The sequence below is a fragment of the Rhincodon typus genome, chromosome 2 (genome assembly GCF_021869965.1).
Source record: "Rhincodon typus isolate 14 chromosome 2, sRhiTyp1.1, whole genome shotgun sequence".
Taxonomy (NCBI): domain Eukaryota; kingdom Metazoa; phylum Chordata; class Chondrichthyes; order Orectolobiformes; family Rhincodontidae; genus Rhincodon; species Rhincodon typus.
Window position 1 is genome coordinate 124,300,156 of NC_063333.1, and position 16,966 is coordinate 124,317,121.

At 41.0% G+C, this 16,966-nt stretch overlaps 1 protein-coding gene across 2 annotated transcripts in view; it reads right to left on the reverse strand.

Annotated features, from left to right (window-relative positions):
• Positions 1-16,166, reverse strand: part of rp9 (RP9 pre-mRNA splicing factor) — a 29,124-nt gene extending 12,958 nt beyond the window's left edge. Inside the window, exons 1-4 of one of the 2 annotated variants that reach the window (XM_048613411.1) lie at positions 15,313-16,166; positions 13,332-13,362; positions 10,350-10,479; positions 1,748-1,839 (exon numbers count right to left, since the gene is read on the reverse strand). In XM_048613411.1, coding sequence (XP_048469368.1) covers positions 1,748-1,839; positions 10,350-10,479; positions 13,332-13,362; positions 15,313-15,320 — 261 coding nt within the window. In that variant the 5' untranslated portion in view covers positions 15,321-16,166. Of the gene's footprint in view, positions 1-1,747; positions 1,840-10,349; positions 10,480-13,331; positions 13,363-14,484; positions 15,079-15,312 lie in introns of those variants that run through there. The other variant, XM_048613419.1, reaches the window with a different exon arrangement.
• Positions 16,167-16,966: the final 800 nt, after the last annotated feature.

Sequence of the window (16,966 nt, forward strand, 5' to 3'; positions counted from 1 at the left end):
AGTATTCTCTAAGTTTCAATTAGATCTCCCCTCTGCCTTCTAAACTCCACTGAGTATAGACCCAGAGTCCTCAAATTTTCCTCATATGTTAAACCTTTCAATCCTGGGATCATTCTTGTGAACCTGCTCCAGGGCCAGTAAAACCTTCTTGAGATGTGGGACCCAAACTGCTCTCAATATTCTAAATGTGGTCTGACCAGAGCGTTATAAAGCCTCAGAAGTATATCCCTGCTTTTATATCCTAGTCCTTCTGTAATAAATGCCAACATTGTATGTGCCTTCCTAGCTCCTGACTCAACTTGCAAGTTAACCTTAAAAGAATCCTGGACTAGGACTCCCAAATGTCTTTGCAATTCAGATTTCTGCATTTTCTCCCCATTTAAAAAAATAGTACATGCCTCTATTCTTCCTACCAAAGCGCATGACCTCACACTTTCCCCACACTGTATTGCATCTGCCACTTTTTTGCCCACTCTCCTAACCTGTAAATCCTTCTGCAACCTCCCCGCCACCTCAACACTGTCCCTCTACCTATCTTTGTATCATCTGCAAACTTCACCAGAATGCCCTCAGTTCCTTCATCTAGATCATTAATGTATAAACTGAAAAGTTGTGGTCCCAACACTGATCCTTGCGGAACACCATTAGTCACCAGCTGCCAACCTCAGACTGGCCCTTTTATCCCCACTCTCTGCTTTCTGCCAGACAGCCAATCTTCTATCCATGCTAGTACCTTACCTCCAACACTATGGGTTCTTATCTTACTGAGAAGCCTACTGTGCGACTCCTTGACAAAGGACTTCTGGAAGTCTAAGTAGATAACATCCATTGGCTCTCCTTTGTCTAACCTGATCATTATTTCCTCAAACAAATTCTAACAGATTTGTCAGGCATGACCTCTCCTTCATGAAACCATGCTGACGTCGCTCTATTTTACCAAGCACTTCCAAGTATTCAGAAATCTCATCCTTCACAAATGGACTCCAAAATCTTACCAATGACAGAGGTCAGGCTAATTAACATGTAATTTCTCATCTTTTGCCTTACTCTCTTCTTAAGCAGGGGAGGTTACATTAGCAATTTTTCAGTCCTCTAGGACCCTCCCTGACTCCGGTTATTCCCGAAAGATCACCACCAATGCTTCCACTATCTCTTCAGCTATCTCCTTCAGAACTGTGGGGTGTAATCCATCTGGTCTAGGTGGTTTATCCACCTTCAGGCCTTTCAGTTTTTCTAGCACCTTCTCTTTGGTCATGGCCACCATACTCACCACTGCCCCCCAACTCTTGAATTTTTGGGATGTTACTCGTGTCTTCTACCGTGAAGACTGATGCAAAGTACTTGTTCAATTCTTTCGCCACTTTTGTTCCCCATTACTACTTCTCCAGTGTCATTTTCCAGCAGCCCAATGTTCACTTTTTCCCTCTATATATCTAAAAAAACTCATCCGTGTAAGGCTCCAACCTCTCTGAATCTCCCTCTCCACTTAGTGTCTGAGGCCCCCAAACTGCCCTGTGCGATTTCTGCACCTCACTCTCCAACCCTGCCAATCAACCTAATATTACAAGTTAAAACTTTCTATATAGTTGTCACTGATGGCTCCCTACACAAATGAAAGCCCAGCATATCAGTGTTACTAAAACAAGTGTTTGTAGGAATCCCAAACTGAGGCTTGCCCTCAACTTTCTGATTAGCCCATAATTTAACCAATTTTTAGAAGCAAAGAATGAAATTTTTTCTGACTTACTACTCTGAACTGTTCCAATTTCTGATTGCCACTGATGAAATAGGGACATTCTCTATCCCCGGTTCTGTGTCCAAAATTTTTGCATCTCCAGCCTGGAAACAACAGTGAGAAATAGTAAAAGTAACAACTGATAGCAATTCTTCAGTGCTAACCTTTGAACATTTCCAAATGCTATCAATGAAGGAAAACAAACTTTGAAGCCAAATTAAACTACTGAAGTTGTAACAGGTCACTTAGATAAGTTGAAGGTAATCAGGCAGAGACAACACGGTTTGTGAAAGAAAAATCGTGCTTGACAAATCCATTAGAATTCTCCAAGGAAGTAAAATATGCTCTGGTTAAAAAAGGGGATGGAGAGATGTACTGTTCGTATTTGGATTTAGAGAAGGCATTTGATAAGATGCTACATTAAAGCTTAGTACAGAAAAGGTCATGATGTAAGGGTAGCATATTGGCAAGTTGTGCGCTACAGGGATCAGTGCTGGAGTATTAACTGTTCATAATTTATATAAATTACTTAGATGAAGGGAGTGAAGGAATGGTTGCCAAATTTGCTGACAACACAAAGATAGGTATGAAAGTAAGGTGTGAAGCAGACTCAAGGAGCCTTCAAAAAATTACAGATAGATTAAGTGAATAGTCAAAGATGTGACAGATAGGAGTATAACGTGGGAAAATGTGAAATTGTCCATTTTGGTAGGTAGAATAAAAAAAACCCTATTAACTAAATAATGAGATTTTGCAATGCTCTGAGATACAGAGGGAACTGAGCATCAAATTGTCTGAATTGCAAAAAGTACAGCAAATATTTAGGAAAGCTAACAGAATGTTATTGTTTACTGCAGAGGGGTTTGAACATAAAAGCAGATCTGTAGCCCGTACAGAATTGTGTACAGTATCGATTACATTCTTCTTTAAATAAGGTAAATATATTGGAGGCTGTTCAGAGAAGGTTTACCAGACTAATTCCTGGAATGAGTGGGCCGTCTCATGAGGAACGACTGGACAGGATATGCTTGTATCCACTAGAGTTTAAAAGAGCAAGACTAGCTGAAATGATCCTGAGAGGTCTTGACAGGGTAGAAGTGGAGAGAAGGTTTCCTCTTGTAAGAGAACTAGAACTAGACATCCCTGTTTTAAAATCAGGGGCCATCAATTTAAAACGAGGCAAAACTATTTTTCCTGAGAGTTGAGTGTCTTTGGAACTTGAGAAGGTGGTGAAAGCAGAATCCTTGAATATCTTAAGGCAGAGGTAGACAGATTCTTGTCAAGAGTGAAAGATTGTCAGGGGTAAGCAGGAATACAAATTTGAGGTTACCATCAGATCAGCCATGATATTACTGAATGGTGGAGCAGATTCGAGGGGGTGAACAGCCTATTCCAGTTCCTAATTCCTACAATCACATTGTTGAAACTTCAGAGACAGATTTTCAAGTAATCATATCTGCCAACATTAGGTTTTACTGCAGACAAACTGCACAGCTCTTCTACTGTCAATTTCAATACAAAATACATGCTCCAAAATCTGTTCCAAACAAGAACATCCTATATTTCGCGAAGTATTGCTAACTTTAAGAAATTTTACTTTAGCCATGTATACTTCAACAATTTCAACAGTATCCAGAGCAGGATTGCAAACAGTGGGCTGCATATGAATGGGAAATTTTACTGCAAGCAGAGTGGAGGGACTGAATGTGTCTGAAACTCAGATTAGTCCAGCCTGACAGGCACCAGCTTTTCAACTGAGCAAAGTCAGTTTTTAACGACAAAAAAAACTTGTTCAAGGGATGTGTGTGTATCAGCAACGCCAACATTTATTGCTCACACCTTGAGAAGGTGATAGTGAGCTACGTTCTTGAACCGCTGCAGTCCATGTGATGCAGGTATATCACAGTGCTGTTAAGGAGGGACTTAACCTACAACAAAAAACTGATTAAATAGTTCCAAATCAGGAAGGGTGCGACTTGAAAGGAAACATACAGCTGCTTCCGTTCCCATATATCTACTGCCCATGTCCTACTAGGGAGAAGTCATAGGCCTAGATGGTGCTGTCAAAGGGGCCTTGGTGAGTTGTCTCTCTGCAAACTGTAGACAGGACACACTGCTGCCATTGTGTGCAGGCGGAGGTAGTGAATGATTAAGGTGGTGGATGGGTTTGTGAATCATAAGGGCTGCTGTTTCCTGGATAGTGCTGAGGTTCTTGAAGGTGGTTGAAGCAGCACTTATTCAAGCAAGTGGAGAGAATTCAATCAAACTACCAACCTGTCTTTCAAGTTTTGGAAAGCAAGTTACATTCTGCACAATTCCCAGGCTCTGACTTGCTCTTGTTGATATGCTATTTGCATTGCTGATCCAGCTCAGCTTTTATTCTAAGGTAAACTTAGTGGATGTTGATGGGTGGGTGGGGGGGGCGTGTGAAGAGAAGATGCCCTGATGGTAAAGTCATTAAATGCCAAGGACAGATAGTTAGATTCTCTCTTGTTGGAGACAGTCAGTCAGTCATTGCTTAGCAATTGTGTAGCATGAATATTATTTGCCACTTATCAGGCCAAGCTGGATGTCCAGATATTGCTGAATACCCCCCATATACACATCCACACATACTCTTCCCATTGACTCCTTGATATCACAATTGACCAAATGTTCCCTCAATGTCAAGGGCAGTCACTCTCATCTCACCACTGGAGTTCAGCTATTTGGAGCCAGATAGTAATGAAGTCAAGAACTAGAGTTTCTCTGAAGGAATCCAACCAAAGGTCAGTGAGCAAGCTGAGTAACTGGTTTCGATTTGGCTTGCTATTTGTAGACAGGACACACCTGGGAAATTTTTGTTAGGTAGATCTTAGTATTATAGCTGCACTGGAACAAATTATCCAGGGACATGGCTAGTTCTGAAGCACTTCTTCAGTCTTGGGTCGATAGCCTTTGTAATATCCCAATATCTTCAGCAATTTCTTGATACCGCATACAGTGAACTGAATTGACTGAACACAGGCATCTGTGATGCTGGGTGTCTTAGGAGAGACCAAGTTGGATACTCAATACTTCTGGCTGAAGGTGGTTGCAAATGCTCCAGCTTTGCATCTTTCACTGATGTGCCAGTCTCACTCATCATTGAAAATGGGGATATTTATGGAACATCCTCCACCTGTTAACTGTTTAACTGTGTACCACCATTCACCACTGTATGTGGAGGAAAGCAGAGTTTAGATTTAGTGCATTACATTTGGAATCAGTTAACTCTTGTTTATCACATGCTGCTTCTGAAAGTAATCCTGCATGATAGTGGAATAATGAAGCTATCTCATTTTTAGTTATGTCTGCTGCTGTTCCTGGCTTTCCCTCCTACATTCTTCACTGAACAAGGGTTTATCCCTTAGCTTGATGACATTAGTAGAATGGGGGATATGCCAGGGTACGGTGTTACAGATTGAATACAATTACACTGAAATTGGGCGTGGAGGTCACAATCAGATCAAACTTGATTTTGTCAAATGGCAGACCAGGCTCAAAAGGGCATTAATGCTGCTGCTGATGACCTACAATGCCACAAGGAGGCTCAGTTTTTATCTGTTTGAAATCAATTTCATTTTGCAGAGTGGTAGAACCACGCATCACAATGGAGGGTATCTTCAATGTGAAGATGGAATTTTCTCTCAAAACTAGTTATTTGGTTTAGTTAGTAACTGAAAAAGTAGAGACAGAATTAACTGAGACACAGAGGTGGTGGATAAGAGGCATCTGTAAGTTTGCATTCCATGAATAAACATACTATCAGGTAAAAGAATGGTGTCTTGTTTTGCAATAAGTAGAATCATACAGCATAGAAACATACAGCATAGAAACAAGCCCTTTGGCCCACCACTTCTATGCCAACCAACAAACACCAAACTATACTAATCCCATTTACTTGCACTTGGCCCAAAGCCTACTATATCCTAGCATTTACATGCTTGACCAGGTGCTCCTTAAATGTTGCAAGAATACACACCTCCACCATCCTTTCAGGCAGTGTGTTCCATATTTATACAAAACAGTGAAAAAATTTTTTCCTCAAATCCCCTCTTAATCTTCACCTTAAGCCTAAGCCATGTGGTCTTCGATAGAAGTCTGCTATGGGGAAAAGATTCTCACTATCTACCCCTTCTACACCACTCAATTTTTTATACTTCCTTTGTAGAACCCCATCACCCTTATGTGTTCCAAGGAAAACAAACCCAGCTTTTTCAGTCTCTCATTGTAACAGACTCTGCATCCAAAGCAACATCCTGGTGAATCTCCTGTAAACCTTCTCAGTGCACCACATCCTTCCAATAGTGTGGTGACAAAACTGCATATTGCATTCAATCTGTGGCCTAACCAGTTTTCCATGCTCCTTGGATACTTAAGACAAGCATCCTGTATGCCTTCTTCAGGGATCCAAGGGCTTGTACACCATGGTCCCTTTGTTCTACAGTACTCTCTAAGGACTTACTATTCATTGTGTAGGTATTTCCCTTATTAACCCTCCCAAAATGCAATACTTCACACTTATCAGGTTTAAATTTCTTCTGCCACTGCTCTGCCCAATTTACCAGCTGATCAATTATCAGACTGCAACCTGAGACCATTCTCCTCACAATCAACAACACCACCACTTTTCACACCATTTGCAAACTTACTAACTCTACCTTCTGCATTCACATCCAAGTCATTAATGTACATAACAAACAAGAGTCCCAGCACCACTGATCACAGGCTTCCAATCATAAAAATAACCTTACCACTATCACCCTTTGCCTCTTATTCACAAACCAATTTTGGATCCAGTTTACCAACTTGCCATGAATCCCATGGGCCCTTAGTTCTGGACCAGCCTTCTACATGGGAACTTGTCAAAGGGCTGACTGAAGTCTATAGAAACCACAACTGCTCTAACTAAATTAGTCAGGCAGGATTTTCCTCCTCAAATCTCTGCTGACTAACTCTGAGCAATCCCTGCCTTTCCAGATGTTGATTAATCCTGTCCCTCAGAATTTTCCTTATTGTTGATGTCAGACTTATTGGTCTGTAATTACCTGGCCTATCCCTGCTGTCCTTCTTGAACAAAGGAACAACATTAGCTATCTTCCAGTCATCTGGCACTTTACCTGTGACTATCAAAGTATTAAATATCTCTGCCAGGGCTCCACAATCACCTTCCTTGCCTCCCATAGCAGCCAGGGATACATTTCATCTGGCCCTGGGGATTAATGCATTTTTATGCCCACTAAAACACCTAATACTTCCTCCTTAATAATCTTAACATGCTTTAGAACCTCACCATCCCAACTGAAATCTCCAGTTACAATGTCTTTCACCTTTGTGAATAGATGAAAAATATTAATTTATTTAGAATCTACCCACATCCTCTGGCTTCACACACAAGTTGCCCCTTTGGTCTCTAATCCTTTTTCCTCCAGGCAATCCTCGATGTTAATATACTTATGAAATGCCTTGGGGTTTTCCTAAATTCTATTGGCCAAAGATATTTTGTGGCACCTCTTTGGCTTCCTAATTTCTTTTTTAGGCACCTCTTTAGACATTGTATATTCCTGAAAGGACTCCCCTGTTTTTATAGCTCTGTATCTAATATATGCTTCCTTCTTTCCCTTTATCAATTGTATAGGGCTTAGGTGAGATGATACTTGGAATAGTGTGTGCCATTTTAGTCTCCATATTTAAGAAAAAATGTGCTTGCAAGTGCCACAAAGGTCCGCTATGTGTTCCTAGGGGTGCTCCTGTGATGAAAGTTTAAGTAAATTGGGTCCATATTTGAATGAGGGATTATTGTATTGAAATATTCAAGATGAAGGAGGATCTTAAAGATTGAATATGGAGATGCTTTTTTTCCTGGCTTGGAAATCTCAAACAAGGGGCATAGTCTCAGGATAAAAGGCCAATCATTCAGGACTGATGACGAGAAATGAGTTCTCTCAAATGGTTATGAGAATTTTTTCAATTTTCATAAGACTATAAGATATCGGAGCAGAATTAGGCCGTTTGGCCCACTGAGTCATGGCTGATATGTTTCTCAACTCTATTCTACTGCCTTCTGTCCATAATCTTTGATCCCCTTACTAATCAAGAACATATCTATTGTTGTCTTAAGTACATTCAACAACTTGGGCCTTCACAGCCTTCTACAGCAATGAGTTCCACAGGTGAACCACCCTCTGGCACAAGAGATTTCTCCTCATCTCGGTTCTAAAGTGTCATCCCAACACTCTGAGGCTGTACCCTTGGGTAGTAGTGTCTCTTACTAGTGGAGACATCTTCTCCACATCCACTCTAATCAGGCCTCTCAGTATTCTGTAAGTTTCAATGAGAACCACCCCCGACCTTCTAAACTCCACTGAGTACAGACCTAAAGTCCTGAAATGCTCCTCTATTCCAGAGGATTGTGGATTTGTGACCATAAATATACTCAAGGACTGAGAGACAGATTTATGTCTTAAGGTACTGAGAGATATGGGTGGTGGGTAGAAAAGAGGAGTTGAAACCCAGATGAATCAGGATGATATGGATTAGCACATTAGACACAACAGTTCATATTGTACTCCACTACTCATTTCTTATGCTTTTAAGCTTCCTTGCCCATTTTTGATTTGATGTCAAGAGACCTCAAAGAGCCTGGAGTCAATGTTGAGGATTCCCAGGCAAATGCCTTGCAACTGTGCTACTACATCTGTTTGAGGCAAAGGTAATTATCTCTCTGCCTCAAGTAATTGGCTTCTCGGTCATTCCCTTCACTTACTATTCAGCTGTTGATACTTCACTCACACCACCCGACACTTTTGATCATCTATGGAGACTTATTATTCGACATTTTACTCTCACCATTTGTATGATCTTTTGACTTCTCTGCCCATAAATTCTGTGCCTACATGCTTTTCTTCACTTCATCTGACAAAGGGGCAATGCTCCAAAAGCTTGTGATTTCAAATAAACCTGGTGTCGTGTGACTTCTGACCTTGTCCACTACAGCCCAACATTGGCACCTCCACACCTTGGATAACTTGAAACTTCGATTAAGGTAAAGTTATCAGATATTCCCGCCAACAGAACCACAAATCCAAAAGAAGGGTGTCCATGCTAAGAGAAGGTGTGGAAAAGTAACTATGGAATAACCAAACACATGCCACTTATCAAATCACTACACCAACCAAAGAGGAGGTAAGCCATGCTACACCACAAAAATCACTGAAAAACCATATTTGACATCTAGGTCTCCCCGTGAAAGGACATTCAATTTTTTCCAAGTATAATCAAACCTGCAAAAAAGTTAAAGTGCTGTTGACTGGAGATGTGAAGTTGATACAGTACATGCGGAACAAGACAAAAATTGCTAAGGAGTGGGAGATTCCACCATCAGGCTTGTCAACTATTTTGAAGCACAATGCAAACATCCTGGAACTGTTTAACAAAACAGGCATTCTCTCCAGCAAAGAAGGGGCTGAGAATGGCTGCCTATCATGACAAAGGAGCTATGTAACATGATTCAAGACAGCTCAACCACAGACCTCTCCCATCTCTAGTCCAATCCTGCATTGAAAGGAAATCACGCTGGCAAAGAGGGTGGATGACAGATGAGTGGGTTATTTCAGGACAAAGTACAGCATTGTCTTCCACACGGTAAGCAGTAAGGAATATGCACTTATGATGGCAATGTCAGATGACTGACTGCAACATGGTCTCATCCACATCCTGAACAGAGGCAACAATAGCTAACTACTTCTGCATCACTGGGTTAAAACAGGCTAGAATTGTGCAAGATGACAAGAACAAGGAAGAAATGAGTAAGGCCAACCAATCTGGTGATGAGGATCTTTCAACACTTCTGCAGGAGGTTGGAATGGAAATTCCAATAGAGGTAATCACCAAAACTTATGTCAAAGTGGACACTACAGTATATTGCACAATGGATCTCACAGATGACCCTGAACAGTCCAACAAATGCCTATTTATTTAGCTGAAGCCACAAGTGCCACAGAGACATTCCTGGATTTCACACTGCAGCACAAAGACAGTCAAAAGCCAAATACTGCAGATGCTGGAAAACTGGAATGAAACAGCAGATGCTGGAGAAACTCAACACCTCTAGCAAGATCTGTGGAAAAAGGAAGATTTAATGGTTTGAATCTGAAGACAAAAACATGTCTGGGTGTATTGATGACATGGTGAATTATGCTGCACTCATGCAAAGATAGCACGCAAAGCAGAAAAAGATTACTCAGCTTTTCAAACTAGCTCCTAAATTTTAAACAAATTTGGGAGCTAGTTCTAGAAAAGCTGAGTAATCTTTTAAACAAATTTGACAGCAGGAAAAACAGAGAGAAAAGCCATTTTCCCATATTCACTGCTTCATCGTTTTCATTTGACTTTTTTTTGACACATGCATGTGTAAGTAAATCAGGTATACAGGGGCTTCTGCTGCTGTGTTTAATCACCACTTAACATGAATTTGTGGGTGAACCCCTCCAATTTGATTTACCACAATTTTACTGTACTTAAATATGGACATATTTACTCCCTTTGCTTCAGTTCCCAAGTGAATATGTAGCATTAACAAGATTCTGCTTACATTGCATGACTTTCACTTCTTTTCCCAATGGCATCCAAAGTCCTTTGGTAGGAGCATGTGCCAGGAAATCTCTTGCTTCTTCATTGCCTGGCAGGTCTGGAATACAGTCTTCAGGCTTGTCATCATTTTCCTGAGTACACAATTCATTTTACAGGTCTTATAAATATTGCAAATATTGCGTAATATTTTACATTATGCAGAACGATTTAGACCCAAAACTGTAGGGAATTAATTTTGTTTCCTGCAAATGTGGGTGGAGAACGGGGTGAAGAAATGAAAACCAGATAATGACTGTAATGATAAGAAATGGGGCGGCACGGTGGCTCAGTGGTTAGCACTGCAGCCTCAGAGCGCCAGGGACCCGGGTTCAATTCCACTGCTGGGCGACTGTCTGTGTGGAGTTTGCACATTCTCCACGTGTCTGCATGGGTTTCCTCCGGGTGCTCCCCACACTCCAAAGATGTGCAGGCTAAGTGGATTGGCCATGCTAAATTGCCCGTAGTGTTCAGGGATGTGTAGATTAGGGGGATGGGTCTGGGTGGGATGCTTTGAATATCGGTGTGGACTTGTTGGGCCGAATGGTCTGCTTCCAGACTGTAGGGATTTTATTTTATTCTATTCTATAATCACACATTTTCAAAATTGCATTTTAGTAGTTTCATTGTTAACTGAGAAAAACCTACATTCTGTTTTTTTTAATAAAAAACATTCTAACGTCTGTATCTCATTCCTGCAAATAATCAGAAATGTATGACAAAACAACTTATTTTTCATTATTTATTCTCATTCTCAACATCAACATTTTCCCTTAAATTTCTATGCTTGCTTCCCTTTATTAAAGGCAATGATTCATGCTGGATTATAGTTCTATAGATACCATAGTGTGTCCTGCTTTCCTTAGTGGTTACCTTAAGACAAGAACGTGGATAGTCATTAGCCATAAGCTTTTTCACCACAGTGGCTTGTCATAGCTAAACCCTCACCTCACACCCACAGATTACTGAACTAGTCACAAGTCACAGCAGCAGAAACTGTTTATTTCCCATTGCACAAAGCCCACAGAAAACCAAAGTTAATTCTAAAATTCCTACTGCCAAGTCAGATCCTCAATTACTTAAATCACATGCTAAAATGTTGTCTAGATTCAACTTTACGAGTCATTTCTCTCACTGAAAAGAGAAAGGCATTATCTTGAATTCCTAAATAGACTTAATTGTAATGAAGACATATTTGTACATTTTACTGAACCTCATCATGTTAGAATCATTGAATGATGACACACTGTAGGCAGCCATTTGGCCTGCTTTGTCCATGCTGGTCCTATGCAAGGGAAATTGAACTATTTCTCCTGCTCTTTCCTCCAGCTCTACATTTATTTTCTTTCAGTTTCTTTATCCAATTTCTATTTGAAAGCCAAGTGTCATATAGTGTTAAAATAAATACACACAAGACACTGCCTAATGTTTTATCATGTTTATGTTAAGAGTGATTTGGAGCATTATATTACAATGGCAGAATTCTTGTTTGCTTATAACTCAAACTTTTGATTGGCACCAGTTTAACTTTTTAAAACTCCATTGTAGGTATTAAAACTACAAGACTAAGCTCTGAGCCCAAATGGCTGGTTACACCATGCTGGAAGGAAATTTTTCATGCAGATCACCTTTCTACTGAAAAAGTAGGAGCATGTTTAGCTCTCCAACTTCATGACATTACTGGGGAACTTTTGTGACATGAAATAAGCATTTATAACCAGACATTTTTGAGTATTAATTTCAGAGGAAATAGGCAAGAAAACCAATTTGTTACATTTAGGATTACATGTCAATTCATAAGAATTCACCTCTATTTTAGACCAGGTGAAAGGTCAGACTATGACTTGTACAGCAAACTACAAGACACATGACTTTGTCACAGATATAGGCCAGTTACTTTAAGTGTTAGTAGCATTCAAGTAATACATATACTGGATACAGAATTCTACTTCAACAGTACAGAGTTGTTGCAAAAGTACTGTTCAATGTTGTGTGCAAAACACCACAACACTATGTAAAAATATGTACCCAACCACATCTCATCATTTTTTCTGCCTCCTTCTACTCTTCTTTGACTAAACACTAGGAGAACTACACAAATCAAAGACAGAAAGCAATAAGGATGGAACCAAGATTATCAAGTTGCAGAGGACGGTTCTGTACCAAAATGATTATGCACCCCTGGAAGATTTGATTTTATAATAAAGGAAACAGGTCACCATGAAGACAATAGTTAAAGTATAAAAATGGGGATAGGACCCTCAGTTAAATTCCTTTTGCATTATTAATTCAGGATCCAACTCCACCTTTCATTGTCAAAAACCTTAGGAGGTGACGTTGCTTGGGGCTATCAGTCCATAAATGTGCATTTGTTTTTTTTTCTAAACCATTATTTTGGTGTGTTAGGATTGCAGGGGAAGAAGATATACATTTTATATAGTTTTAAGTAACTTAGTGATATATTTGTAAGACTAACATTATATTACAATGGTGGACTTCTTGTTTGTTTGTAACACAAACTTTTGACTGGCACCAGTTTAATTTCTTAAAAATCCATTGTAGGTATGAAAACTACAAAATAACACAATGCTAACGTTTCATATGACTTAGAACAGATGTGTAGTGCATTAAATTGACGTGCTACATACAATAAGAATTTCGATACTGGCTCTTGGACATTATTCTTTACCAAGTAAGATTTTAATCTCAGAACACTAGGATACTGGTATTAATACACAAACAAAAATTAAGAGCGAGAGTCACCTCACTCTCTCATTCGTCACCAAGTGTTATGCAACAGCAGGAAATGAGGCAAGGATCTATCAACCTATCAATCTATTTGCTTTGGGATTGTGATTATTGCAGAATAACCAACAACCAAAAACAGTTTTTTTTAAAAACACATTTGTCAATATTAATAAGTGCATCAATTCAATTTATGACTAACCTTAATCATTCCTGGTGGTGGCTTCTCGTAGCTATTTAAAAAAAGACAAATTGCAATAATTTAAAGACTTCACAAACAAGAAATGTCCAGACTAGTTACTTTGTATGGGGTGACTATCTTTTTACAAATAAGGGAACATATTATAAGTATGGTTTACATTTCTTACTAAAGTCAAGTAGTTATATAAATTGGGTGTTAAGGTAGAAAGTACATGAAACCAAGAGGGATGATCTCCTCCCTGTTGTTGTTCCTTGGACTCAAACTTCAGCCTGCAGTCTCACAGCCCATTCTCCCAAAGCATCCACCCTGGCTACCTCCAACCTTGCTTGCTGCCGCCATTTGCCTCACTGCTTCAATCACAGGCTGCATCTCTGATAGTATTACTATCAGCAGAAAGCGTGGGAGAGAATCAACCTTTTAACAGCTCCTCACCAATTCTATCCAATTGGGAGAGACCCACTTTTTTCTAATTGGTTGCCCTTTGAATCAATTTTCTAGGAAATTTTGGGAAAAAATTGTTTGCCACTCCAGCATTTTTTTTCAAGCATTGATCGAATGCACAAAAAGCAAGATTAATTTTGTCTGAAGTATTCCTGCTTCATAACATCTAATTACTATGAATCATATAATCACTGACTCAAAGGGGCTTACTAATGAGTGTCTTTCACTTCTAAAGAAAAAAAATACTATTCATAATGACAGAAAATCCCAAAATGCTTTATAGCTAATTCAGTACAGTTATTGTTATGTATCAAATACAGCCTTCAATCTACACATAGTAAGGTCCCACATATAGCATTGTAATATCAAAGAATCTGTTTTGATGATTTTTTTCAAAAATTAAGGGCTGATGATATCTTCTGCAAGGTGAGATTGCAGAATTAAGTTGATTTGTACAAACTTAATTTTCTTTATTATGAGGCATACCTATCTTTCTAACTTCTGTATCTATTAAGTATAGAGAATCAGGTGACCTCAAAATTTTAGGCTCTGGCACATGAACAGGCACTCATTCTGATTGGAAAAGTAACCTGCTGAATCAGGTTACTAGGAAACAAATCAGCATTGGATAATTATTAATGTTTTGGAAAACGGCACATTCAAATTATTAACTGAAACAAACTTAGAACACTACCCCTGGTGTAGCACTGACCTGAAACAAATCCTTAAATTCCACAGTCCTTAATCCCAGCTGCATTTTCATAAACATGAAATGTTTAACATGAACATTTAAATTTAATTTTTACTCCCTGTTTTATGTGTTTTGGTATTTCATAGAAGATTGTGCAAGATTGAAAGACATAATTCTTGCCTGCCCTAGCTGTACAAGTCAGAGTCCCTGTAGCAAAACAAAAATGCTCAGCAGGGCCAGCAGCTTCAATGGAAAAATAAAAGCAAAGTACTACAGATGCCGGAGATCTGAAATAGAACTGGAAAGAAGTCATATTGGCTTCAAAGCGTTAATTCTTTCTCTCCATAGATGCTGCGAGATCTGCTCCGTTTTGCCAGCACCATGTTTCTTTGGAAAAAAATTGATTTAATGATCCCGATACTCTAAGGAGGGGTCAATCTCAGTCAGGTTGTTGCATCACTTATACCGTTCATACCGTATTGCAAACTGGCTATTCAGCCAAGTGAACTAATCAACACCCTATACTGCTGAGATTTTACGGTGGTTCAGTGGTTAGCACTGCTGCCTCACAGCACCAGCGGCCTGGGTTTGATTCCACTCTCGGCCAACTGTCTGTGTGGAGTTTGCACATTCTCCCAATGTCTGCGTGGGTTTCCTTCAGGTGCTCCGGTTTCCTCCCACTGTCCAAAGATGTGCAGGCTAGGTGGATTGGCCATGCTAAATTGCCTGTAGTGTGCAGGGATGTGTAGATTAGGTGGGTTATAGAGGGATGGGGATGGGTCTGGGTGGGATGCTGAGAGAGTTGGTGTGGACTTGTTGGGCCGGAGGGGGTCTAAGTCGAAGACTCACCTTCTCATTCTCTCTCCTCATCTGAGGCGTAGTAACCCTCAGGTTAAAATGCCACCAGTGGTGTCTCTGTAATGAGATATCAACCCTTATAGTCTGTTAAGACTATGGCGATTTTACTGTATTAAGCTTTACGCTTCTAGCCGGGAATTAACCAGATACATCCTTTATCATAGTCAGTCGACCTATTTTGAGATTTAAATGTACAACAAAAGGTAAGGGGGTGCTATGGTGTCGGTTCATGAGGGCTGGGGGTGGAGACGCTGTCAGGTAAAGCGGTGGCTGGGTAGGGGACGAAGAGAGTTTGGGCGGCTGTGATAAATCAAGGCACCCATGTAATATTTACACGGGAGCTAGCACAGGCTTTTAATAGTCCAGCTCCCCCAAGGTCACTATTAACCCAACAGACACAGAACGCTCCAAAAGTTTCAGAGCCAGAGAATTGCCCATTTTGCGGATTGTCTGAATACTTTCGGTTCCAGGGCCCCTCAACAGAAACCATCTATTTTTTGTTTCACGATTCCAGCATTTGCAGATTTTGATGCTGCACAGATCATACAGGGGGAACTCTCCGCTCACAAGCCTGCGAAGGGAATCTGGGCAGCTGTCAGCGCCGAGGGAGGGAGAATCAGGCCCAGGGTCACAAAAGCAGAAACTGCTGGAGAAACTTAGCAAGCCTGGCAGCATCTGTGGCAAGAAAGCAAAGTTAACATTTCAACTTCTGTGCCAGACAAACGGCGAAACGAATGCGCGTCTCTCTCTCTCCAGCTCTAGAGGAGACAGCAGCACTCAGCCCTGCCGGGTCTTTACCATCCCTCCAGACTTCCCCCTTACTGAGGATGAACAGTCAGTCCTCAGTAAAGGACTCACCTTTGTCCCCCTCCACCTAAACATCAAATACAACTCACATTTGGACTTGAACAATTTTGCCTCCGCGCTTACTTCTTTAATTGTGAGCCTAACCCTCCCTCTACTGACCCCTTCTCCCACCTCCAACACACCTCCTCCTTCTGGACACCACCCCAAGGCCTCCTACCCTCCCTCGACCTCTTCATCTCTAACTGCCGTCGAGACATCAATCGCCTCAACCTCTCCATCCCTCTCACCCACTCCAACCTCTCCCCTACAGAACAGGCAGCCCTCCGCTCCAACCCTAACCTCACCATAAAACCCACAGACAAGGGAGGCGCAGTTGTAGTAAGGCACACTGACCTCTACATTGCCGAGGCCAGACGCCAACTCTCTGAGACCTCCTACCGCCCCCTTGATCATGATCCCACCCCCAACCACCAAACCATCATCTCCCAGACCATCCACAACCTCATCACTTCAGGTGACCTCCCACCCACAGCCTCTAACCTCATCGTTCCCCAACCCCGCACCGCCCGTTTCTATCTCCTTCCCAAAATCCACAAACCTGACTGCCCTGGTCGACCCATTGTCTCCGCCTGCTCCTGCCCCACCGAACTCATCTCCACTTATCTCGACTCCATTTTCTCCCCCTTGGTCCAGGAACTCCCCACCTACGTCCGTGACACCACCCACACCTACGCTCGGTTCGCAACAAACAACTACACCTCCCAGCCGCGAACCATTTCAACTCCCCCTCCCACTCCTTGGACGACATGTCCATCCTGGGCCTCCTGCATTGCCACAA